Source organism: Sphaerodactylus townsendi, linkage group LG10, assembly GCF_021028975.2.
Source record: "Sphaerodactylus townsendi isolate TG3544 linkage group LG10, MPM_Stown_v2.3, whole genome shotgun sequence".
Classification (NCBI taxonomy): domain Eukaryota; kingdom Metazoa; phylum Chordata; class Lepidosauria; order Squamata; family Sphaerodactylidae; genus Sphaerodactylus; species Sphaerodactylus townsendi.
The window spans coordinates 58498383-58524232 of NC_059434.1; the positions used below are offsets into that span (position 1 = coordinate 58498383).

At 40.1% G+C, this 25850-nt stretch overlaps 1 protein-coding gene across 5 annotated transcripts in view; it reads right to left on the reverse strand.

The window, feature by feature from the left end:
- Nucleotides 1–779: 779 nt before the first annotated feature.
- The window catches only part of SPATA5 (spermatogenesis associated 5), a 168154-nt gene continuing 143083 nt past the window's right edge, over nt 780–25850 (reverse strand). For 4 of the 5 annotated variants that reach the window (XM_048509796.1, XM_048509794.1, XM_048509795.1 and 1 more), the window contains one exon: nt 780–1119. In XM_048509796.1, the coding sequence (XP_048365753.1) occupies nt 943–1119 (177 nt within the window). In that variant the 3' untranslated portion in view covers nt 780–942. The remainder of the gene's footprint in view (nt 1120–25850) is intronic. The other variant, XR_007245646.1, reaches the window with a different exon arrangement.

Consider the following 25850-nt stretch of genomic DNA (forward strand, 5'->3'; position numbering starts at 1 on the left):
ATCCTGACTGGCAGTTCTGAGAACACCATTTCCGCTTTCTGCTAATTGTTGCACCTTTTCACTGTTTTGAGGATGATTTTCTGATTCTCTACAAAATATGTAATTCTTTGGGGTTGTGCCCATTCTGCAAGGCTGGGGCAAAGGCTTTGCTTCAACAGAACATGTTGAGAGGGGCATTAGAAACAGCTGTCTGGACTACATTCCCCTTAACCCCAGCAGAGACAACGGCTTTGCTTGAACATGCTAGCAGGCAATCAGATCTTCAGAGCAAGATAGTGGGAATTTAGGCTTCAGCCCCTGAAAGGCATTAGTGACAAAGTTTTAAGGCTTATCTTCCCGTGACAGTAGAGAGTATGTGAATGTATACGTTTACATATGCATGGAATATGTGGATTGGATCGTGGGAAGAAGACCTGATTTCCTGAGAGAATTAGGAACTGAGGTTGCTTAGAGCATGGGGCCAGGTTTTAGCAAGCAGGTGAAAGAAGATTCAGAATGACCATGACTTCCATATTGTCATGGCAGAGGGAGAAGGAAAATTGGGCTCAGTGGGTGCTAGGGTACACATGTAGGAAGAAAGAAGAAATACATGGTGGATGTTTAATGGATTATTATACATAATTTTAACAGAAGCCAATGGATCACAGTTCTGAAAGAAAGAAGAAAAAAGTTTAAAATGATGGTAGCATAATTGTACTGTTAGAATAATGACAGAAACATATGGCAAGCTATTATGAATGGAGAAAGTTCAGTAATTCATATCACGCTGACAAGGTCCCCACAGCTATTCAAGCAAGTTTAATAGGAAAATTCCGACATCAACGTTGACTATGAACATTTGACTTACAAAAACAATTTGGTATGATATAATAGGATATTCACACTTCAAATGATACAAGAATTCTGGATTCCCCATTCCTCAATACAGATATATCAATCGCCTTATAGTGAATGCAGTCCACTCTGCTGCTGATAACTTTCATAGAACTGCTGTAGAGAATCAGGAATTCGAGGAGTTACAATAGCCAGAGCGTGCTGAAAATGCTGCTTCATAATACTCATGGCGTGTATATCTTCCTGAAGGGCAAGAAGGGCAGCTTCTCTACAAATGGCAGTTATCTGTAAATGAAAATAAACATGTGCATGAAAATAAAGACCACCCCAACAGTTTATCTGCTGAAGATCCGAAGCCACTACCCCTCCCAATGTTGCTGTCACCTCAGCAGGATCCCAGGTACGAGAGGAAATGCACATCTCCTTCTGCAGCACACCAGCAGGGTTTGTAGTGGGCTAAAGTAGAAGGGCTCCTGCAGCCCACCCTGGTGCCCAGGCTGCAACCATATGAGTGCAAGCCACACTTTCTACCTCCTCCCACCTTGATGCTCCCCTCTGGATTGAAGTCTAAAGTAATTGAATGGCGACACAGAACATATGACAGAAGCTCTTTTATAATAGCCTTGAATATTAATGGAGCATCTTGTTTTTTTGTTCTTTTTTCGGTGGTTGGTGGAATGGCAAAATTTGCAAAGGATGATTCAAAACCCAGAAACAACTGAGAGATTATCAACCCTCCCTCCCCCGTAGCTGTTCCTTTTCTTGTTTAAAACCCTGGCTTAAAAATAACCCTACAACATAAAAGCCAATCATTCAAACTGGAAGGCAGGAAGGCAGAAAAGGGCAGAAGGAGAGGAAGGCTAATAGCTCAAAGCTTGAGATATGTTCTTTAAGCTCCCCGGACTTCAGGCAGCGGAAACAGCCTCATGTTAATGTCATTTTAAAGACGCATTACTGTGGTGAAAAGTGCTGGAGGAATGAACAGAGAGACCACGGTTTTCAGGGTAAAAAGAAAAACAGTGATTGATATTGATTGTGCCGTTATGTGCGCAAATGAAAGAGCCAGCTGAAATGCATTTGTCAACCATTCAGCATATTTTTCGTTGTTTGTTCATTCGGTGAAAAGACTTCCATTGCCTGTGCTGAAATACCGGCTGCCAACACTGCTTAGGATTTTTAGAAGATTTAACATGCATTTAGGAAAGTCTTCCGGGGGGTGGGGGTGAAATGCAAAGGTTTAGACAGTTTTGTCAAGTTATAACAATATTGCTAGTTACCGCAGAGCAATCATTCCACAATTGTGTATTTTAATGCTTTACAACACAGTGAAGATACTATATAATGAAAAACTGCTGTTGTCACCAGACAGGAAATACCTATCAGTAGTCTACCAGCTAATGCAGAAAACACAACTGTACGCCATTTTAAGAGTCATCAGAGATTGTAGTGCATTTTCTTTTTGTAGCCATTATTAGATATCAACACTACTTCCTCACCCAGCCTCCCCCTCCATTATTTGTGCACAGGCTGTGTATACAGACACCACTTGCCCAAACACCCCTTCAGTCATTTCAAGAAACATTATGAACCAGCCAACAGCATCTATAAGCAATTGGTGCCAAATTTTAATAACATTACATTGGTCTCCCTGTGTTTGTAGAATTTTTAAAAATTCCCTAAGATGTCTACCAGGTCACTTCAAAAGAATGCTAAATACTTTGGTGGTCCTACTTTTTCTCATTGTCTGTCTTATAGATCAAAGAGATTCCATCTAAACACTAGGAAGAACTTCCTGACAGTAAGGGCTGTTCAACAATGGAATATACTGCCTCAGAAGGTGGTGGAGTCTTCTTTGGGGGTTTTAAACAGAGGCTGGATGGCCATCTGTCAAGTGTGCTTTGATTGTATATTCCTGCATGGCAGGGGGTTGGACTTGTTGGCTCTTGTGGTCTCTTCCAACTCTATGATTCTAAGAATATACAAAGACCCCTGATGGATCAGACCAGTAGCCCATCTAGTCCAGTGGTTCTCAACCTTCCTAATGCCGCGACCCTTTAATACAGTTCCTCATGTTGTGGTGACCTCCAACCCTAACATTTATCCATTTTATAGATGGAGAACACTGATGCAGGGAGTCTTAGGCGACCCCCTTATGAAAGAGTCGTTTGACCCCCAAAGGGGTCCCGACCCACAGGTTGAGAACCACTGATCTAGTCCATCATCCTGTTTCACAAAGCAGCTAACCGGCTGTCCTGGAGGGCCAACAAACAGAGGCCAAGGCTTTCCCCAAAGTTACCTTTTGGCACTCGCATTCCGAGTCTTATTGCCTTTGAATATGGAGGTTCTATTTAATTGTCATGGCTAGAAGCCACGGATGGTTTTTTCCTCCATGAATCATATCATTGTTGCTATGCATTCGGTATCCATCAGCCTACTTTCACCCAAGGGAGAAAAAGGTCACAGCAGGAAGCTCAGCCACCAAGTAGCTGCGACTCCAGCTTAGGAACAATATTCTGTGTGTCTGTCTGAGTCACTGTGAATAGACAGAGACAGCCTCTCTCCTTTGGATCTGTGAACATGCATGCTGAAGACTGTAGGTTTTGTGTTTCACATATTGCTTGAATATGTAATACTTACACTGACATATACTATGTGCCTTGACTCGGGACTTATCTGCTCTGACTGTTTGGAGCACTCTTCCATAAGACCAGTCTCAACCTCAGCCTTACCCATATGTAAAATGAATACATGTCTTCTAACTGTTTGATTCCTGAATAATGCCCTTCACCAGTCTGCGTTAAGCCCTTGTGACTGCATATGTAGTAAATGGCCAGATTCACCTGTTTATAACTTGGCATGCATTTTAGTTTTTCTGAGCTTGAACACAAGCTGGTGTGAAGATGATTTATGCTGGCCTGTTATCTCAAAATCAGATGTGCTTTGGGAGGCCAAGAACAGGTAAACAAGTCCAGCAGCCTTACATAAATGTCAGATTCCCCACAAATGGTTACATGATTGCATTACCTACTCCAAAAAGAACCCACAATTGTTGACATATTAGCAATCTTATTACTTCTAAGCCTCTGGATATACACTGCCATCTATCCACCTTCTCTGCAATAATGAGAACTAGAATATTTGAAATGTAACAGGGCTATCATATGTTCAAGCAAAACTGCCAGGTGTCCTACCTGTTGAATACATCTAGCAGACAGAGCTGCAGCTCTAATCTGAGGAAAAAAATAACAGAAATTTCACCAGGTATGACAGGATGTGCATGAGGGCGCCTTAAAAATGTTGAACTCAAATGCCTTTAATCATTCACTGGTTTAAAAAAGAAGAAAGCTCCGTGTTAGAATGGAGATTATTATTAACGAATGTCTAAATGAAGAAAACAAAATTCACTGTCAGTCAGTTGTGGCTTCCTGGGTGCAAACACTTTTAGGATAAACTGTCTTACTCCTGAAGCCATGTGCCGATAACCTGACAATTCATTTGCCAGGATGAATAAGTCAAGATGAATGGTTGATTCAGCCTGCTTGAGTCAGATCCATTGTCGTTTTAAGCACTAACTTTCTTCCAAAGGGCTGAAAGTTCCTTTCAACTTCTTTGTATTTGAAGTGCTCCAAACAAGCTTTAAAGATTTTTAAAAGGATTGAGGGAGGGAGAGAGAGGGAGAGAACGAAAGAAATGAGCTTCTGTGCTCAAGTCCTAGGTATTTTCAAGAAAGTGCCTTGGTTAATGCATCCTCTGCCAGGAACACCTGTGAACTATTGAATTTAATTGGGCTGCAGCTGGTGCTGATTGTATGTGCAGCCACTGGCAGCCTGATAGGCTGGCCTTGTACATTGTGTTTCATTTTCCTTTCCCTTTCTTTCAAGCTCGTTTCCCCCCCTGTAGATGGTTACAAGAGACTGCGTGAGAAAAGGATTAGGAACCTGAAGCAGATTGGCATCCTGTGGTGGTTTGTGAATAGTGCAAATTGTGGCGCTTCCCGGAGGAAGGCTACCTGCAAGACCATGACAGGGGTGCCTAGGCACCCCAAAAAGTGGGATTAGTGAGTGAGAACACCAAATTTCCCACTCAGCATGCGGGACAGTGAAAAGGCTCCAACATGAGGCCTTTGCGACGGAGGGAAGGATGAAAATCCCAGCGGTCAAAGCTAAAACCCCCTTTTTTCCTCCCAGTCACATGCACGTGCTTAAATCGCAAATGACGCTCGTAAGAAATGAACAGGTGTCAATGCGTTTTTAAAAGAAATCAAATATAAGTCAGAAAAATATTAAGACCACAATGTTTTCCTGAGTAAGGAACTACGTGCTCAGACATCTTAATTTGACACACATGACATTCCTATATGACGTTATGAAGCTTCATGTATTCATGAATTATGCTCTGTCCTTGAGCATTGTTCTTGTTTTACTCATGCTTTGGTACGTGGACATTCTGCGTACGCTGCATTTTAAGTGAATCCTTACAATCATGAAAGCTGAAGTCTGGTTTAGGTTATCTTTTCCGGAAAGATCTGTACCTGCAGGTTCAAATGAAAGACGGAGTTTTATATTCAAGGTGGCAGGAAAAGAATAAGTAGGAGCAAACTGCATTCCTGTTTTTACTTAAAACAAAATGTGCCAACTTGATTTCTGGAATCATTCTAGACTAAAGTTAAGCAATCTATGGAGTATGCATATCTGTACAGCAGAGATCTGCAAGTCCTACTTTCTACAATGCCACTTGCCAATACTTTTACAAGTCTCCAGTTTTCTGTACACGCTTCTTGCCAATTCTCACCACCTACTCCCATTCTCACCCACACGTTCAGTCTCCCCTTTGTAAAATGGGAATGATGAAGACTCACACATGAAGAATGTCCAAAGCAAAACAAGAATCATGCATTTTTTCAAGGCAATATAAATGATTCAAACTGAAGCGTACAAATTTACACATACAGAGGAAAGACTGAATGTCAACTGGGTGAATTTGCTAAAAAATTATTCAATCATCAAACTAGAAGGGGGATTCCCACCCACCCCCACCTCTGGTGCTTTAGAATTCAGAAACCCTTAAAGTTATAACATTCTGCAAGCCAGAGCCACAATTGAGAGGGTTAGGTGGCTTGGGGAAAATACTGTTTTGTGAATGTTCCTGGAAAAGTGAGTTAACATCATGGGCCAATTATAAAAATTAGATTCCCTGTTGCCTGCATTTGGGTCCATCAAGTATTCAGATGATATTTGGTTCTCTCTACTGATGTGCATCTGATTGTCATATGTCTTCAGAGACAAAATGAAGTGGCAGCAAATGAAATGAGTTCCTAGAATTAAAAGCCAGGACCTGCAACAAATGGAGAAGCTTAGACCAAACCTTTCTACATTGACTACATGGAGCTTTTATAAGCAGAGTGCTCATTCTCTATCATTCTAAGAATTAGTACCCTCAGGGTATATAGTCTTACAGCCCAATCCGGTGGGAGAGGAGCAGACTCACCTTCAGAATTGGCAGCCCATCCTGTTGGCCCAAGGTGAACCATTTTTCTGGCATTTTGATTTCTAACCTGTGCTCTAAGGATCCCTTGAACAACTTAAAATTTAACAGATTTCAAAAGGTCTCCTGATTGATTGTGTTAGCATTTTAGTAAAACTGTATTTAATAAAGACATAGCAGCTTTTTAATGATAATTTCCATATAAAACAAAATCCTTTTGGACATAGGAATCTCACAAAACACAATGTCTTCATTCTTGAAACTCGTGCAAATTTCCAGTGTATCTTAGTTACCTCATTTAATTTAAATGTTATCAGACTTGGTACAAGACTTCTTAAATAATAAGGAAAGAAGCTCCAAAGTCAAATTTCACCGTCAGAGAGGTTTGCTGGAGACACTGACATTTCAATGAGAAAGCAGCTCACCTAAAATAAATATTATTTATTTATTTAGTTTATAGGCCTCCCTTCCCCATACAGGCTCAGTGTGGCTTACAACAGTCAATTGCAATAAAACAGTAAAATCAATCAACAGCAAATTCTAATGAACATCCCAGCACCATTAATATCTACTTGAGGGGGACTAAGCCCTTTGGGGGTGAGTGGTTTAACAAATCCAAATAATAAATACATAAATAAAAACTTCATTAGAGATCTAAATAGTAAACAGATACCCTCTCATAAAATCAGAACCATTCATATACCATATGGGAGGGGGGAAGCAGAAAGTGAGGCTGGCTAGTGGGACACCATTGTAGTCCTCAACCATAGGCCTCAGGGAACAGCTTTGTCTTCCAGAGTCTCACTTGATAGAGCATTCCACCAGGCCAAGGCCAGAGCTGAAAAAGCTGTAGCCAGGCATGCAGTATTTTCCCAGGCAGCAAAGTCATGGAAACAAATGCTTCTATTGCTATGGGACCCAATGTGTGTGCGCTTGTGTGTGTTTTCTGCTCAGGACTTAGAACTGAATCCTTGTGACAACATAGCTATTAATAGCAGAATTAAAAAAAAAACCCTCCAAGCTCTTGCACAGACTGTGCATCTGGATTATGAAAACCGATGCATCCATGCATGGCCCTGTCAAGAACAAATTCTGTTTATCCTTGTTTTTCAGTCCCTAACCTTGTCCAACATACACAAGTCAAAGAAAAATAATGCCAGTGTCTTTCCAAGACTGTATGGCGTTTGTGTTATTTTTGTGTTAAAGAGATTTGACAACATCTTTGAAAGGATCAAGAGGATCAAGCCTCAGAGTTTCTGTTGGCTAGCTCCACACAACTGTTCTATATTTACTTAGGCAGGAATTTTAAAGATAGGCATACAAAACTAAGGACTTATCTGCATTATAGATTTTATGAGCCATGGAAGTGTTCTGGTTTTCCAGATATAAAATCCAGTTTAGATAATTGCTAGTTCTAAGATTCTATATTCTTATATCCCCCCTCCCACATTATGGTCATTATAAGCATTCGCCTCATAGTGCACTTTTTCATAGGTCAATTTGGGAAAAAACATGTATAATACCCAGAGGTTCCTATAAAAAACTGCCCCTTGTCACTACAGCTGAGATGTGACCACCACCACTTCCACTTTTATCACTATGCAAAAGTTAGGGTCCATAGGGGCCACCAAGGAAGGAGAAGGTCAAGGCTCCAGTTATTTGGCTCTATCTGGCTGTAAGGTCAGAGGGAAGTGTTCAAGGTGTTAGTTCTCTTCCCATAGTCCCAAGTAACTGAACTTATTCCCTCTCCCCACCAAAACTGCTTGTGGGAGGCAGGGGACCTATCAGCTTCTTGGAGTTGTTAGGAGATGTATCCTCCTTAGCTTGAATAACTCAAGGTGGGGTAGCTTTGGCAGGAAGATGAGTGGCAGGCACCAGCTGGCAGAGCCTACACGGAAGCAATGGAAAGACCTAATCCGCTTTTTGTGAAAGTGCTATCACGTCATGTTTCAACATGATATAGTTGACAGTTTAATGAACCAGTAATTATGTATCTCTGTAGCGTTTTTATCCCCTTCTTCCTCAAAGGAGTTCAGAAATGTCTTCCTCATTTTGTCCTCACAACAAACTTGTAGGGTAGGTTTGGCTGAGAGAGAGAGATTGATGAGCCTAGCTGCCACCCAGCAAACTCTGTGGTACGTTTGTACCCAAATCTCTTAGATCCTAGTATAACACTCAACCACTGTGACTCATTGGCTGATTGTATACAACTGACTGATACACAACCAATTTTCTTTTTACATTCCATCTATCTTATACATTCACAAGCATGCATTTTCTTTCACTGAAAATACTTTTTATTATTTTCACATGGTTGTTAGATGCCAATCTAAATTTTTAGACTTTTCAGTTCCTTGAATGCCATTTCTCATGTCTGAGTACAATGTTAATGATGCAGATTTTATTGTTTTGGGGTACTTAGATAATATTGTTCCGCTATCGTAATTCTGTACTCATCAGAGTAATTTGCCATTGAGTTTGCTGTGGTTTTTGGTATGTCAGAAGTTAATGGAGAATAGCTCAATAAATGGTTAAATGGGAATTCCATATTACAACTGAAATACTAATGATTATTTCATATCAGGAATTAGTTAAGATATGTTTTTTCCTTTGGTGTCTCTCTTATTCTGATAATTACAATATTGTATCTTAGAGAAGATTGCTTCAACATGATTATTTTTCTTTTGGAAGAAGGATATATGTGAAAAAGTTGTTATAATAAAACAGAAGAAACATTTCAATTTATATTGTTATTGGGTATCCACAAAATTAAGACTGTGGAAATCAATCTTTTTTGGTTTATTATATTTTCAAGAAAGCAGTAGCTTTTCCTCCTTATTTAATTATTAAAATATTTATACCCCTCTTTTTCCTTATACTTCCAAGATCACAAACTTACAAAATACAGTAAAATTCCAATAATCCTTCTCCCCAAGAAAATTCCATTAATTCTTCTCCCCTTCCACCTTAATTAAAAGCCCTTGCAAATAAAAAAGGCTTTAGCACCTCCTAAAATTTTCTTGACATTACTGGCTTCAGTAGGACCATCTCTCTCCATTTGTCCTTATGACCAACCATGGCCTTAAGAGTGTCATCTTAAATAAGGGAATATCTAGAAGGCAGCAAGCAAAAGACTGAGTTGGACCACAGGGTAACATGGGGAGAGAGGATCCGTTAGACATGAGAGGGTCCTAGGTTAGGAAGGGCTTTAAAGATTTTAATCAACATCTATAATTAAACTCCTATGGGGAGAAATGGTTCTTCAAATATATGGTTCATAGGGCATGAAGGGCATTAAAGTTTATGACCAGCATGTTGATTTCAACTTAGAAACAAACTGGCAGCCAAGGTGGCAGTTTTAAAATAGACAAGAGGTGTTCTTGTTGGGTAGCCTCTGGCATTGGTCTGGCTGCTGAGTTCTGAATTACATATTACTTCTTCAAGGGCAGCCCCATATTCTGTATATTACAGTAGTCCAACCACAAGGTGAAAATTACCTGAATTAACATGGCCAGGAATAATTTAGGTACAGAATGCATATGTGTGCCATTCCCTATATGAAGGTAGAATGGGAAGTACAGGTTCAGTTTGCCATCTGATTTGTTTTAACTTTAAATTTGTTGTTTAACTGGTTGTTTTAAAGTTTTATGCTGTTTTTATTCCTAATTTGTATACTGCCCAGGGCCCTTCGGGGGTGGGTGGTCTATTAAATACAAAATATAAATAAAAATATAAATAAATATCAAGTTGTGATGCCTTCGTATGCTTACAATATAGATTACCAAACACCATGAAGACATGACTCATTCAAAAACTCATAAAACTAATATTTTGAAGCTCAATCCATTCTAGAGAGGAGGTCTTTGCTTACTAAATATACACAATATTAAAAATTTCATTGCCAGCACTGCATGTGATGTCCTTTCCAGAGTTAATTTTTAATTTCCTGCCTCTACTGCATGTAAAATTTTCAAATACTTTTGGCATTCATTTCACAGCATGTGTGCACCTTATTGTAGGACAGCCGAGTCAGCCACACATAAGACAATCCACAGAGACGCTTCAATCAAACTGCAGGAATTACTGCAATCCAAAAAGGATTACAAATGCAGTATATAACAACTGCTAAGTTCTTCCTAAAGTTTGTTGTACTATAAAGGAAGGCAAGTATTTTAGCTGTCTCACATGCAAAACAGGATCCTTTTCTAGATCTGGCCGTTTTCGCATGGGCGGAAAATGACGGCCTGGAGACGGTAAAAACGCCGTCTCCAGGCTGCCATTCGCACGGGCGGTGCAGCTGCAGCTGCAGCGCCGCCACGCCGCCCCTGCGCCGCGCCACCCCTGCGCCGCCCGGCTGGCCCGCAGCCGGAGTATTCCGAGAACGCTAAGAAGCGTTCTTTTCGGAATACGCCGCCGTGAAGCCGCTGCCAAGCGAACGGCAGCGGCTTCACGGCGCCTCCCCGACCCGGCACTCACCTTGTCCCTGGGCCTCCGGTGCGTCGCTGAGGTCTGGGGACACGCCCCCCTGCCCTGCGCCGCTCGAGCAGGCGTGCAGGGCCAGGGGGGCGTGTCCCCAGGCCTCGGCGACACGCTGGAGGCCCAAGGATTCGCTTCCAGGCTCGTCTTGTTTCCGGCTCCGCGGTGCCGGCTGCCCGCCTCTTCCCGGAGGACGTCGTCGCGGGCCCGGTCCCGATCTTCAGTGGCTGAAGCCATTAGCAATTTCGCCGCCGTCTTGACGGCCTCTGTCAATTTTGAAAAGCTGTAATTTGTAATAGACAGAAGGCCATATATTTTAACGCTTTCCTGTTACTATACTCTTCTTCCAAGATCCAAACCATTTTGCTTTAAGTTTCTTAACTAATGACTGCATTAGACCAAAAACCAGTGAGAAGTTTTTTCTATTGTTAGAAGTCCTTCTCTCCACATTTAAAAGACAAATAAGTAACTTACAAATTAAATGCTGGGCTTGGGACCAAACATTTGAACATCACACTATCCTTTCAAAGCAAAGAGGAAGCGGCTGCTGCACAAAAGACAAGCCAAGAGAAATAATGTTCAACCTCAGCCCCATGTGAAAGTGATTTGAGATAATCAAAGGAATCTGCAAATAGGTTAAAAGACGAGACCACATACTAATAGGAGAGCTTTACAAGGAAGTCAGAAATGTAGTTGACCTTTGCCTTAATAATACACAGAAGCTTGTTAGGTGGAACGCTGCTACAATGGGCAGGAACAATAAAAAGAGAGGGCAAAAGATCCCCTTCTGGCTTTCAAAAACACACACTATTTCAGCAATTCTACTGGGCTGGACCCAAGGAACGGTGAACAGAAGAAAAATAGCAGCTAGCACTGTTCTGCAAATGCTTGTGTATAGGTTGTGAAAGAGTTCACACATTGCAAAATCTCTTGTCCAGGCATGAGACCATCTTCTTTTCTCACCAGGTGTAAAACAACAGGGTTTCCAAACTCCAGGTAGGCCTTGAGATCACCTGGAATTACAACTAATTTCAGATTTCAGAGATCAGATCCGCTGGAAGAAATAGGTGCACAATTCCCTCCCCTTACTCTATCCTCCCCAGGCACCACTCCCCCAAATCCAGGAATTTCCCAAGAGGAAGTTGGCAACCCTAAAAATAACCTTTCTCAGAATCCACATGGATCCACCTTTCTCAGAATCCACCTTTTGGATCCAATCCACTACTGTCTTTTTCTTTTGTGCAGTTTTTTCAGTTGTCAGTCCTAGAGCATTACAAGCACAAGAACAAATTTTCATTCTTACATTGATTTTGTATTGGGTTAATTATAGACAAAAATTTAGACAAACAGGATTTTTCACAACAACAACAACAACAAAAACATAGACTAATTTCAATTGTCAGAGGAGCAGGTAGGTTTCCAGGAAGCACAGAATGGTTCAGCACGCGGAACGGAAAAGCTGCCTTTTCTCATTCAGATAACACGAACCAAAAAAGAAAATGCCTATGCAGTTATTTTCTAAAGTGATTTCTAAGGAAATATTTTTTAAAAGTTACTGTGTTTAGAACTATGAAAAATCCCTCTCTTATTGGCTGCATAGCTTTCCCCCTGATTCAGGTCACTACGGGAGCTATGCAAGCTAAGCCCTGGTTAACACTCTGATGGGAGACCACCAAGGAAGCCCTGGGCTGCTATGCAGAGGAAGGCAATGGCAAACCACCTGTTTGTCTCTTGCCTTGAAAACCCTATGGGGCTGCCACAAGTCAGCGGCAACTGGACACTTTCCACCACCCTGAAAGTAAAATCTTCAGCTGTCATTTGCTTGGGGGTGGGGGGAGGGTTGAAATAAAATTTTATTTTTTAATAAAGACTTACAAAAGGAGAAAAGGAAATTTGGGAGTTTCAAAAATAGGCTGATTAAGGAAAACTATACAATAGAAACAATCATAGCATTTTGTGGATCTGCTTTGCACATAAGATACTGAAGGAAAATAATTATCATATAAACCGTCTAATTAGGTTTTAACAACATTCTCAGTTATAAAGTATTTTTAAAAAGTCTGACAGAATTTAATTTTATATATAGAAATGTCATCATCTAAAAAAATGATCCTAATTTTACATTGCATAACACTTAAGACCCCTATTTTTCTGTGTCAAATAATAATGAACCAATTTGGTTTAGTGTACTGGTATAATATATTTTTTAAAAAAATACAGCTAAAAGTAATAAAATGGGAATAAATTAGCACTTTAAACCCCTATTTTTCTTTAAATTCATGCTCAGTTCTTCCATTTACAAAGTTAGCGAGTTAGACATTCAAAAATACTCTCTCATCTTATCTTCTCAGTTTTCTTGGATGGGAAATCTTTCCATTTTCCAACAGGATGCGGCAGATACGTTTGAAGAAGTTAATAAGTATAGAAATAGTTCTCTTTTTTCTTTTTGGTAAGTCTTTTGGAAAAATTATTAATAACATTGTTTTTGGATCCATTTGGAATTTCATCATTGTTTGCATTTCTGTGTGGATCGTTATCCAATTTTTTTTAGCCTTTTTACAAATCCACCATATGTGAAAGAATGGTCCAGGTTTTTCTTGACAGCTCCAACAGGTCTCTTTGTATTTTTTTTAAAATCCATTTTTGATGTCTTCAGGGATTACGTACCAGCTATAGAATATCTTATACCAATTTTCTTTCAACAACTGACATGAAGTAAATTTAATATTTTTGTCCATTTTTGTCCATAATGTTTCCCAATGCTGTCAGGTAATCTCTTATTGAACATTTTGCATCTACTTTATCATGCAGTGCTTAATTTGCTCTGTTTCTGAGTCACATTTAAGTAATAACTTATAAACTTCCCATTAAACGTTGTTTTTGTTGGGTAATTTCTTTATCTTTTTCATGTATTTATCTCAACTGTGAAGGCTTTTCTGGCCATACAAGATTATGTATGCCAGTCTTCAAGTCTTTTGAGTCTATGTATTGTCAAAGGCTTTCACGGCCAGAATCACCGGGATGTTGTGGGGTTTCTGGGCTGTATGGCTGTGTTCCAGAAGCATTTTTTCCTGACATTTCGTCTGCATCTGTGGCTGACATCTTCAGAGGATCTTTTGACTCTAGTTTTATTATTCTTTGCCTTGGGTTCTTAATCTAGTCTGTAGTCCAAACCAGCTTAGATGCCTGGTTATACAATCTGAGATTAGATACAGCCAGACCTCCTCTCTTTTCATCTGATGAAATATTTGATCACCTTATCAATGCCATTTAAAAAATTATTACCATTGGAAATGGTTTTGTGCATTTGAGAGAAAGCAATGGGTGGAGTAGTTGCAGAAGAAAAGCAACTCTCAATTTTCCTTTCTGATGGAAAATATTCCATTTTCAGTAGGCTTCCGGGTGTGTGTGTGTGTTCTATGTTTCCTTTATGCTGTTTCTTCATGGGAGATTTTCTCCCATGAAGAATGCCCTTCTCTAATGGAGAAAGCTTTCGCTAATGGGGAAAAGTATTTCATGATTGAAGGAAACTGTAAGAAGACTTGGTGGAAGGACCCAATTTAGTGGAAAGAATTAACAGGATCCAACTTTTTCTTTCAGCCAGTTTAGACAGAAACCCTTGTCTTCACAGCATAACCAGTGGCAGCAGAAACAAACGGTAAATCTCTAACTGCATGCCCCAGTTTCCCCCATCCCAAAATGTATTGGGATTTGAATTGGCTCATTGCCTCTATCAAAGAGAAAGATGATTGCTTATTAATATTACCCGAGTTCTTTAAAGGAAGGGCAGACAAAAATGTTGTTAAAAATATTTCACAGTGAAGCACAGGGGAGAAGTGGAAGAACAAAACAGCTGAGAGGAAGAAAAACTTTGGTCAACTAACAATACTCAATTTTAAATTATTGTGGCCTTATGAGTTTGGCTGGCCAATTTCCTTTTTCTAGAATGTTCCTGTTAAAAAAAAATCACAGATGTTTACACCAGTACAAAAAAAGGGGTGTGTGTGTGTTCCAATTTTATTTTCACATTTATTTCAACCATTAGCAATTCAATTTTGCTTTGTGGGGAACCCATTTCCTGAAACTAGCTGTGCCAGCACTTGTTGTGTAAGAAATTAATCAAAGGGTTCCTATTGCAAAATGTTTGGAATGATGAAGAAAAGCAGACTGAAACACAAGTAAACAAAAGAGGCTGAATGGGTGTGCGTAGTTTTTGGCTAGTCTTCGTCCTTGGTTTTTGAACTGAAAATCTAAATCTCCCGCGTGGTCAAAATAAATCCCTCACAAATGGAAGGCAAGGCAATCACCAGGGATTGACAGTAATTTTATTTTGCAAATGATTAAACTATGACATGCATGTATAGATGCTGCTCTTAAATGGAAAAAATATGTTTAACGTACTCTAAGTCTCCAATGGATTAAGCTACATAAACTGAAAAAATAACAGTAACAAATGAACACTAATTGCTGGAAGACTCAGGCAACACACACCAAACACATGATTTGATCTTGCTCTACATTAAAGCAATATCATCATCGTTATGACTGAAAATGTAGAACTGGCCAATCCTCTTATAAACTAACATAAATTGATTTTTTGTTTTATTTCACAACACCAGTTTAAGGAGCATTTGCTTTCACACAACAAAAACTATGGTTTACTTTCTTCAGTCAGTTTCTGCTCTGCAATGTGCCCAAGATTTTGATTGCAAACAGGGACATTCTGTGGTAGCATGTAATTTACAGAGAAAACTCGCTGTTTGCCTGGAAAAGCTGAAGTAGTTTGGAATCTCTGTCCTCAAAAATAGCGCCACATTCTGTACTGACTGCATTTTAAAAATCAGTTTATTTCTGAGTTAGGAAGGTATGCATATTTTCTTCACTGGTCTTTATTTTCTCCATGCATTAATGGTTATGGAATTGCATTGACCTGTGCATGGAACCCAGGTTCACATGTGTTACTTTTGGAACAGTAAGTAGTTCAGTGCTTGCTGGGTCATGTAAGAATGTGAAATGATCTGGAAGTACTATCAACTACTACAGTGGTAACTGCTGTGCAAACGATCTTCTTGGAGTTATTGCTCTTTCACGTACAATAATTGTTTGCAGCAAAATATGCACCCTACCCCAGGTTTAACACTAATGGCAGCTGTAGTATGTGTAACAGAAAATCCACAGATGGCAGCAAGAGGGGATGCTTAGCTTTTTCCCTTCCATGTATTTCCTCTCTACAAATATTATTTCCTCCAATTAGGCTCAGTTGGGATGTCTCAGGAATGCAGCTGAGAAAAAGTGGTGAGCGAAGAATAGACCAAGCATTCACCATCTACCAGCCTTTCTCCTGCATTCCTGTTACCTGTGCAAAGACTGCATTTGCCAATGAGTTGTTCCACCCTAGATGTAGCTACATGGAGGTTCTAACAAAATCTCAGAGAAAACTCCACAAAACCTAAAAGTTATTTTGGAATGTTCAGTTACCAACTTCTGTTAGCCTTGTAAAGAATATGGGCAAAATGTAACTGAATCTACATACTTTCATACATCACTGATTTGAATGGAAGAAATTCCGAACATATTTAATCCACTGCAGTTCACAAGATTGAAAAGTGCACAACTGTGGCTGGATTACTCAACAAGTATATTTGCTATAGAAAATTACGCAACATAATAAGGTAATACACAGGGTGAAGCTACAGATGGATATTATATTAGGAGCTAACAATGAAATGGCATCAGAAATTGAGTTGGAAATATGTATAAATCAAAATTTCCTTCAGATTATGATACTGACACTATGAGCCTGAATAGCAGCATAATACACTGCCTGTATTGACAGCATATCATCATGTTTGTTTTACCGCAATTGTGCTGCCAACAGAAACAACTCTATTTTAGAAATTTAGGAGTGCAGCCAGTGGGCCAGGTGATAAAACTAATCTCTAATCTCTAACAAATGGGTTAAATTCACTGGATCTTATTTGTAGGACTGGATGTTGGAATCATGTTGATAATTCTTTCTCAATGGCACACCAAATTCTAATGATCAAACAGGTAAGCAATGCCAGCTGTTATCAGGAAAGAAACAGAATGTGATACAGGAAATGTCATAACACCCTGATACTAATCAGTGGTTCTGTCACACCTTGAAAGCAATAGCTTGCAAACACAGGACATTACATAAGTCCTGGATGCAAAGCCAATAGTCCTCCCACACATTGAGCAATGTGTGTAGATTGTCTTGCCATCTTTCCTTAAACAGGACACTCTTGAAGTGGAGGCATTAAGCACTTTCAAGGTATATTTAACAAAATTAAATAAAATTGTAAGTAGCTTGGTGATTCTGTTAGCATACTCAGGACACAATTTAAAGTGGTGGCAGAAACTGCATTCAGACAAAATCACCTGCCCATCTGACATCACCATAACATACTCCAGTACATTCAGATAAAATGGAGGTCCTGTGGCTGAGCCGAAAGAGGCAGGTGGGAGAGTGTCAGTTGCGAACTCTTGACGGGGTGTAGTTAATTGATGTGCCGGCCATCAAGAGTTTAAGTGTTTTCCTCGACACCTATTTGACATCAGAGGCTCAGGTGAATTACGCCACTTGCGCAGTATTTTACCATCTACGTCAAGCATCTACGTCGACTGGCACCCTGTCTGAATTGGAAAAACCTGTTCTGCATACTCAGGGGTATTTGTGCTTGGTTCGTCTTGAACAGCAACTGCTCATATTGCATGACAAGCCATCTGAAAAACTGAATATCATTTCAAACTGTTTTGTGATATGCCTTTGGCTCGTTAAGCATGGAACTCTTACTTTAGGGTTCTTCCCTGCACAGTACGCTAGTAATGGAATCTCTTCACATTTCTCTGTTTATATGCAAGGAGGCACTCCTGGCCACACAATTATTCTGCTGAGAACACTCCCAGATGTGCTTTTCCTGGTTCTCTTAACTTCACCCATCAACTCAGCCTTGAAGGCACAGATCTCAACACACAGGGTAGTTTCAAATTGGATGACTTTGTAAAAGCCTTTTAATTACAGTTATATCAACACTGCTGTAGATACTGATATTACAGTTATATTGATATTGTAGTCCTTTCCAAAAATAACCACCCCCAAATAAAAGAGGCAAAGCAATTCCCTGGACAACACACTGCTGAAGAAGGAAGTTATGTCCTCAAGCTGATATTTTCTCCCCCTTCCCCCCCTCCCCACACTTCTTGTCACTGCTGCTGCTGCAGGAGGAGACAGAGGTTTGTTATTTCAAAGCAGCCTCTGCTATTATATCGATAAATCAATATGGGAATTTAGAGGTCCAAATTTAGAGGTGTGGCATTTGAGAATGGGTGTCTTTATCACTGCTTTCCTTAATGGAGATATGGAGATTATTTAGGTTGTAACAAAAGAAATAAATCTGTGGGACTGAGCTTCTTTCTTTAAAGGGTGAAGATCAGTAGGCTGGCCATGGGTGGAGGGAAGATGTCCAGGGCAAAATTGTGCTCATTGGCAAATCTGCCCTTCTCTGGTGGTGAGGCAAATTAAAGTTGTGCCAGAAGTGGTGTCGCTTGCTGTGGACAGAATGGAAAGTGAAAGTGGGGCTCAAGGAAATACATCCATACAAGAAATCTTACTACAACGGACATTCACCTGCACTGTGTATCAGAAACCTTGTGCATAATCACCCCCTCCTCCCCTTCCCTTGCATGCCACCCTTCCCCCTCCCTCCCCTCTCCCTCTGCTAGGGTGGGTGGGCCATGTCCAGATTCCGGGACCCCTCCCTCCCATTTCCTTGCATACTACCCCTCCCTCCCCTTGCATGCCACCAAAGAGATTCCAGCTATACCTTCAGACATGCCTCATATTGATCACTAAATCCTGGCTAAGGTTTTAAACTAGGGATTCAGATGTTTTCAGATTACTACAGATTCGTCAGTCTTATATCTGAAGCTGCTCACATTTAAGCATTTATATTTAATCTGACTTGGTGTTTATTGAAGTAAATATGATTGACCTGGGTCAATCCAAGTCTGCGGGATTGCAGTTTTTGCCTGAAGATAAAATAGAACCACTGTAGTCAGTAGAATATTAAAGGGACAACAGCTCCCTCTGTTTGATTCCCAGCCAGCTTTTTATTCTGTTTCACCACATCTGATTTCAGCTCCCATCTCACTTGGCTTTCAAGCATTCTGCTCCCATGGTCCCTCAGAAAACCTTTTACTGTGGTCATTTCCCCCCAGTAGTAGAAGAAGGCTGATTACACACAAGGAATCTGCTGCGATTTCTTGTACAAATGTATTTCCTCAACCCCCACATTCATTTTCTATTCTCCCCATGGTAAACACGACCACTTTTACCACAAATTTAATTTTACTTAGAAGGCAGAACAGGCATATTTGCCAATGAGCACAGCTTTGCTCTGGGCCTCTTCCCTCTTCCCTCAGCAGCCCACCTAGTCTCACTCCCTACACTCCCTCATGCTGTTTTGCACGCTTCCCCCATCCCCTCCTCCCTGTTGCCAAATCCTTCCCATTTCTCTAAATGATTGTATAGGTACATCAGTATAGAAATAATAGGGACTTGACTTTTGCAAAGGAACAGCGCTATCATCTTTTTTCTGGCTCCATCCCACCTCCCCTGCGCTGCTTCTGCCCACCCCAGTTCAGGAGGGCATTTTAAAAATTCCCTGCATAATCAGCCAAAACGTTCAGATTTCTACCCCACTTTTCTCAACTGCAAGGAGTCTCAAAGAGGCTGACAAACCCCTTCTCTTTTTCCCCCCACAACAGACACCTTGTGAAGTAGGTGGAACTGAGAGTTCTGAGAGAACTGTTACTGGTCCAAGGTCCCTCAATAGGCTTCACATGTTGTTCTCCAGATTAGAGTCAACTGCTTTTAACCACTACACCACACTGGTTCCAGAAGAACATCTGGTTGGCTCCAACACATTAATCTTTCCTATGTCTATGTAGATTGCCACCTGCTTCATTCCTTTCTTATTTTGTTTTGAATTGAGAACAAGAATAGATACTATATGCACCACAGAGCAGAACAGGAGGAAGAAGAGCAACAGCAGCAAAATGAAAATGAATGACTTATCAAACTTGGAATGCAAGCTTGTCTGTTATCACAACTAATATTAGCATGTGTGCATTTATATCTCCTGCCAAATGTTATCAGTGTTGTTCTGACATGCAGGGAACAACATATTCCACACTGATAGTAACTGGGTAGGAAATGGTTCCAACTTATCTTTGTGACGCTCAAAAGGTAGCCTTGTTCACCAGAAACCACAAAGTGAATGATGATCTTTTCAAAATGTCTAGGTTTCTGACAAACTTTACGCTCCATCTTCAATCAGAAGTGAGCAGGGAGGGATGAGTGTGTAAAGTGCCTCTGGAATGCCTCAGGTTTTCAAAATATTTGAGGCATGAGGCATGCACACCTGTTCTGTTTTGACATATGTCTCTCTCTTGAAGCTGAAGTCTCAGGCATATTATTGGAAAAGCCAGAGAGAAGATATATGTTTGTTTGTGTTTTGCAAATAATTCAAGGACTGCCGGTAAATAGCCTAAGCTTAAAACCTAGGTGCCTAGAACCATACAACAGTGACATCACAAGACAGCTGAACTTTTGTAAGTTGACAGCTCAGAAACGAAACAGCAATCTGTTGTGTACAATTATGGAATTTTAGATTGACTGATGGTCAAACCTCAGCAGCTTTTATTTATATAGAGAGAGAGTGACAGGAGCTTTTAGGCACATTATTAAATTTAATGTAGTACACTTTTTAATTGCCCCCGAGGTGAAGTATATACTTTACAAAGCATAACACAATCCTACCGCTAGCAGGCCCTAGAAGGTTGCCAACCTCTTGGAGACACTGGGGAACTCCCCAAGTTGCAACAGAACTCCAGATGACAGAGCTCAGTTTCCCCTGGAGAAAATGCCTGCTTTGGTGGATAGGCTCAATGGCATCTTGCCCGTCTGAGGTTCCTTCCCAGGTGCCACCTACAATTCGTCAGAAATTTCCCAACCTGGAGCTGGCAATCCTAAAGTAATCTGATTAGCTGCATCATCCAGTCAAGTCTCACTCTAAAGCAGTGGTTGCAAACCTATGGCACTCCAGATGTTCATGGACTACAATTCCCATCAGCCCCTGCCAGCATTATTAGTGGCCACCACAATGCTGGCAGGAGAAAACTAATGAAGGCCAATTGTCACCATGTTATCTAGTGCCATGAAACTTCTCTCACCATGGCCCTAAAGTGAAAAGTAGAGATAATCTAATTGAAGTAATCCTGACATACAAAAGTTGTTTTGAAAAAAATCTCCAAGGAATGCAGTGCCATGACCTTTTCCATACTACTACTGCCAAATCAAATTTACTTTGTTTCTCAGTAAGTTGGGCAATCAAACCTAGCTTTTTGCTAACATACCTTTAAAAACATTAGAAGTATAAATATATTCCTCCCACTCTTTCCCTGTCTGTAATTTCTTTCTAGATTCTTTATCATCCTTATAGCTTTATTCTGAGTGCTTTCTAGTTTAATGTGTTCCTAAGCAAAACTGGGAAGTGTCTTTTCAGTACACCTGGCTGAATTGTATTGCTTATTTATTTAACTATCCATTCCATTTGGACCAGAGGTTCTGTTTTATACAAAAAAATCCTCATTAAAAACATTAAAAACAAAGCTGGGGTATGACAAAGGCACTCTCTTCTAATCAGCACATTGTCTTTAAAAAAATTATTGAAAATTTGTATTGCATTTTGATTCAGCACAATAAGACTTAAACAACCGGAGCAGACAGTTTCAAATCAACTACTTTAAAACTCTGATTATATATACAGGGGCAAACTATGGGGGAAAGCATTAAGTCCTATCAATGCTATATTTGAACAAGTTGCATGTTCTCTTTTTATTGGGGGGGGGGGGAGATCTGAAAATGACAAGCATATCCCTGCTCTACAGTCATACCTAAATACTGCAACTTTGATGTTTGGCAGAACACATGAAATTTCCAGAAACAGATGATTTAACTGCTGAGTTTCTCAGTTGCAAAGACTGATAGACTGGGAACTTGCACAACAGAAACTATGGTTCCACTGACAGCTCTGGATGGCAAACTTCCTATAGTACCTTCACAAATATCCACAGATGCACAGTGAAGTGCAAACAGAAAGCTATCGGATTAGAAATGCTCAGCAAAAATTTGGAATCCATTCAACATCCAATCATAGCTGAGCAGGTAGCCTTCAGTTCTTGGGTTCCATATTTTAACTTTCATATTTGTTATTGTTTGAGTTTCAAGGAAGCTGACAGGAATTTCAAATACCTGGCAAAGCATCAAAAATACAGGTAGGGCAGCACAATGTGTTCCTGACTTGAGTTGATAGCTTGATGTAAACATCCTATCTTAATTAGCCTTCAGGTAGTTGTAATTTAAATGCATCTATTGCCAACAAAAGGGGAAAAAAGCAAAGTACCTTAAATGTCATGCAAAATATATACGTTTTCAAGGAAGTGGTACAGAGAAATTGTGATGTCCCAAGCTACAATAAAGAAAGGTGAAACAATGAAGCCTTCAGATTATTGATCTTGAAGTAAGCTGCTGGTGGAATATGGAAAAGTGAGAGAAAACCCTTTCCACATTTTTCATTTCTAGGAATAGTCTAGAAAGGAAATCAGCAGAACACAAAATGATCAGTTTTGTTTAAAACCTACATACTTTTGTTACTGATGCCCACACACACCCCTTCCAATATAAACACCAACAGAACATCTCGTCTTACCCCACCTAACCCGCAATTTCCCCCGAAAACTAAATAGAATCAACAACCCAAACAGAAATAGCAAAAATGAAGAGAAAGGAAAAAAGTGAATAAAATAATGAGAAGGAAGGGTGCACAAAAGTTATGATCACATTTGATATTTTCTTCTTTTCTATATTTTTTCTTTTTACCACATGTATTTTAATACTTTATTGTGTTCTTTATTTCATTCGTTCCAAAGGAAAATGTTCTGGATCAAATGTTAACAACTTTGGAGGAAGTTCCCAGAGGCTAGATCTCTAGGGATCCTCCCCACAAAATTTCAGACAGACCATTAAAATCTGAAAGTACAGATGGTTGGGAATCTGTCTAATTCAGAAGGAGGAGTCCAACAGGTGTTGGATATGCTCCCCTTTAAAACACAGGTTCACAGCTTGGCCAGGGTCTTAGATTAGGGGCACTCCAAGACACCTATGTGGTAGCCAAGAATGATTTTTGCCTGTCTAAGCTAGTTTACCAATAAAACACCATTTCTTGGAGATTTCCTGGCTGAAAATGTTAGCATTACTGATTTATTATGAAATCTATTTTGGTGGTGGAAAGTGCCTTCAAGTCTCAGTCAACGTATGGCAACCACTTGGGATTTTAAAGGCAAGAGGCATTCAGAGGTGGTTTGCCATTGCCTGCCTCTTTGGCTGACTCGAATTCAAATACTAACCAGGGCCAACCCATCTTAGATTGCAAGATTGGACAAGATTAGGCTAGTCTGGATAAAGAGAAATGTTTTGGACCAATCCCTAAAAGACAGGTAAAGTAGGTGTATGGAGAGGATGAAGGAGAAAAACATTCAAAAAGGCTCTGGTTGATACCTGCCTCATGTCACAGGCTAGGCCAGAGAGAACAGGGTTCTGGAGAGAGATCTACAGTCTGAACGAGAAAGGCAGGGTGGTTCTTCATCTTATCTTTATTGAACCAACACCTTGAATTATGCTGAGAAACAATAAGGGCCTCAAGTCTGTTGGAGGAGGCCAAAGTACTCTACCGCCATCCTTGATTGTACAGAGGATTTCAACATGTCTGCATAAAGTCTGCATGAATAAAAGATGAACTGAATGTGTGAAATAGAGTGCAAATTTGAACTATTTAGTTTAAACTACTTAGAGAATATAAAGTCAGAGAAAGTACACTAATGGTCTTTTAAAATATGTTTCAGAAGAAATAAAAGTAAATGAAAATGGCAATTAGGATTAAAAACAGTTGTGGGTTAAAAGTATAAAAATTGCTATAAATTGCCAACTAACACATATACCGGTAGTTGGTAAATTAGAAACTGATTGAGTGGTATCAATGAAACAGTTTTGGAAAGTAACAGCCTCAGAAATGCTTAGGACAGAAAGCACCATTCTGATGCTGATATTTTTAATTTAAAAACTATTTTGCTATGTAAAACATACATGAAAAACTCTGAAAACTGACCATCACAATTTAACTTTTAAAAAATCTTAAAACTAAAGAGGGAGTTAAACCCCCACAATAAATAAAACAATAGTAAAGAGAGTTACTACTTCCTTTCAGAATGAAATTCCCAACTGTTCATAAATAGCAACATGTTTTTCCATTACTAGAATCCACTGCCAAAGAGACAATAAAGAAGCATGTCCAGAGGGAAGACCAGGAGAAGAAGGGGGGTTGAAAGCACAGCTGGATGATATATGGCTACTCTGGATCTTTCTTTTGTAGGCTGAGCTAAGTGACACTATCTCCCACAGTGAAAGCTACACACTTCTTTCTCTTACCTTCTGCACTGAAGGGTCTTTGACAACTTTATGTGAACAAATGGAGGGGGGGTGGAGATGATGAAGGAGATTTAAAATTAGGAAGCAGCAAGTGGAGATTCATGAAAACTCTCTGAAGTGTTTTGTTTCCTTTGCAATACCTTATTTACACTCATTCAGTATTCCTTCAGACATGCATGCACATACCCTTTTGTCACCAGCTTCTGGGGTGGGCAAGTGAATCCTCATTTGTTGTTTTGATGGCAAATCCCACTTATTAGATTTCAGTGGAAAGATCCAGGCCCTTCACTGGGATATTAATTTGCTGCCATAATACTGTCCCCTCTTGGCTGTGAATCACTTAACTTTACCCACAGAAATCAACTGAATGTGGGGGGGAAGGGGGGCTTCGAGGGAAGACTCATTGGTTAGGGTTGCCAGCTCCAGCTTGGGATGTTCCTGGAAGTTTTGTGGCAAGTCTGAGGAGGGCAAAATTTGGGGAGGAGCCTCAGCCAGATAAAATGCCATAGAGTGGACTTCCCAAAGCAGTCTTTTTCTCCAGAGGGATTGATCTCTGGAGATCAGCTGTAATTCTGGGAGATTGCCAGGACTCACTCAGAGGTTGGCAACTATAGGGCACATAGTAACCAGTGGGTCCTTTGAAACCATTCAGTTTCCATGACTCAACTTAGGCCTAGCTACTTGCTACTGCTGAACAGTAAGCTAGTAAGGTGAAAGCTAGTAAGGTATAGCAATTAGAGCTTCTGAGTAGGGATTGGGAGACCCCGGTTCAAATCCCTTGTCCTGTGGCAGATCGTTTTTGTATAATAAAGTTGCAGTTGTGTCAGGATTTAAGGGAAACAGAGCAAAGATGCTTTCCTGACTTACAACATACAGATACAGCCAAAGTGAAAGTTTGTCCTCATTCTGTTTCACGTGCTTTGTCCCTTCTGAGGAACTGCTAGTAGGAAAGCTGCAATGTACACCAAATCCTCTTAGGTATAAATGATAGATTTATGGTTTCTTCTCACACTTAAATGTTCTTGGTAAGATTGGTTATATGATATACCACAGGGGTCTGCAACCTGCGGCTCTCCAGATGTTCATGGACTACAAATTCCATCATGCTGGCAGGAGCTGATGGGAATTGTAGTCCATGAACATCTGGAGAGCCGCAGGTTGCAGACCTCTGCCATATAACATGATGCCAGCCTTGGCTTTTGCACCATAAACTGCCTGCCATAAAGTTCAGAGGCTTTCATGGCTTAATTTCCCATATACATGCACACCTCAAACTGATATCCAGTAATATCCAGGAAAGGATGGTATTTTGGCCTTCATTATTCTCCAAGGATCTAGAATTAGACTATTTCAAATGTTACTTAAACTGTTTATCAGAGGCTTAGCATTTATTGTTGCCATCTAGATTTAAAGATGAAATTGCTTCTGAACTAGAGGGAGCAGATGGAAAAGACAGATAATGTGCCCCCAGGTTTGAGAAATGTTT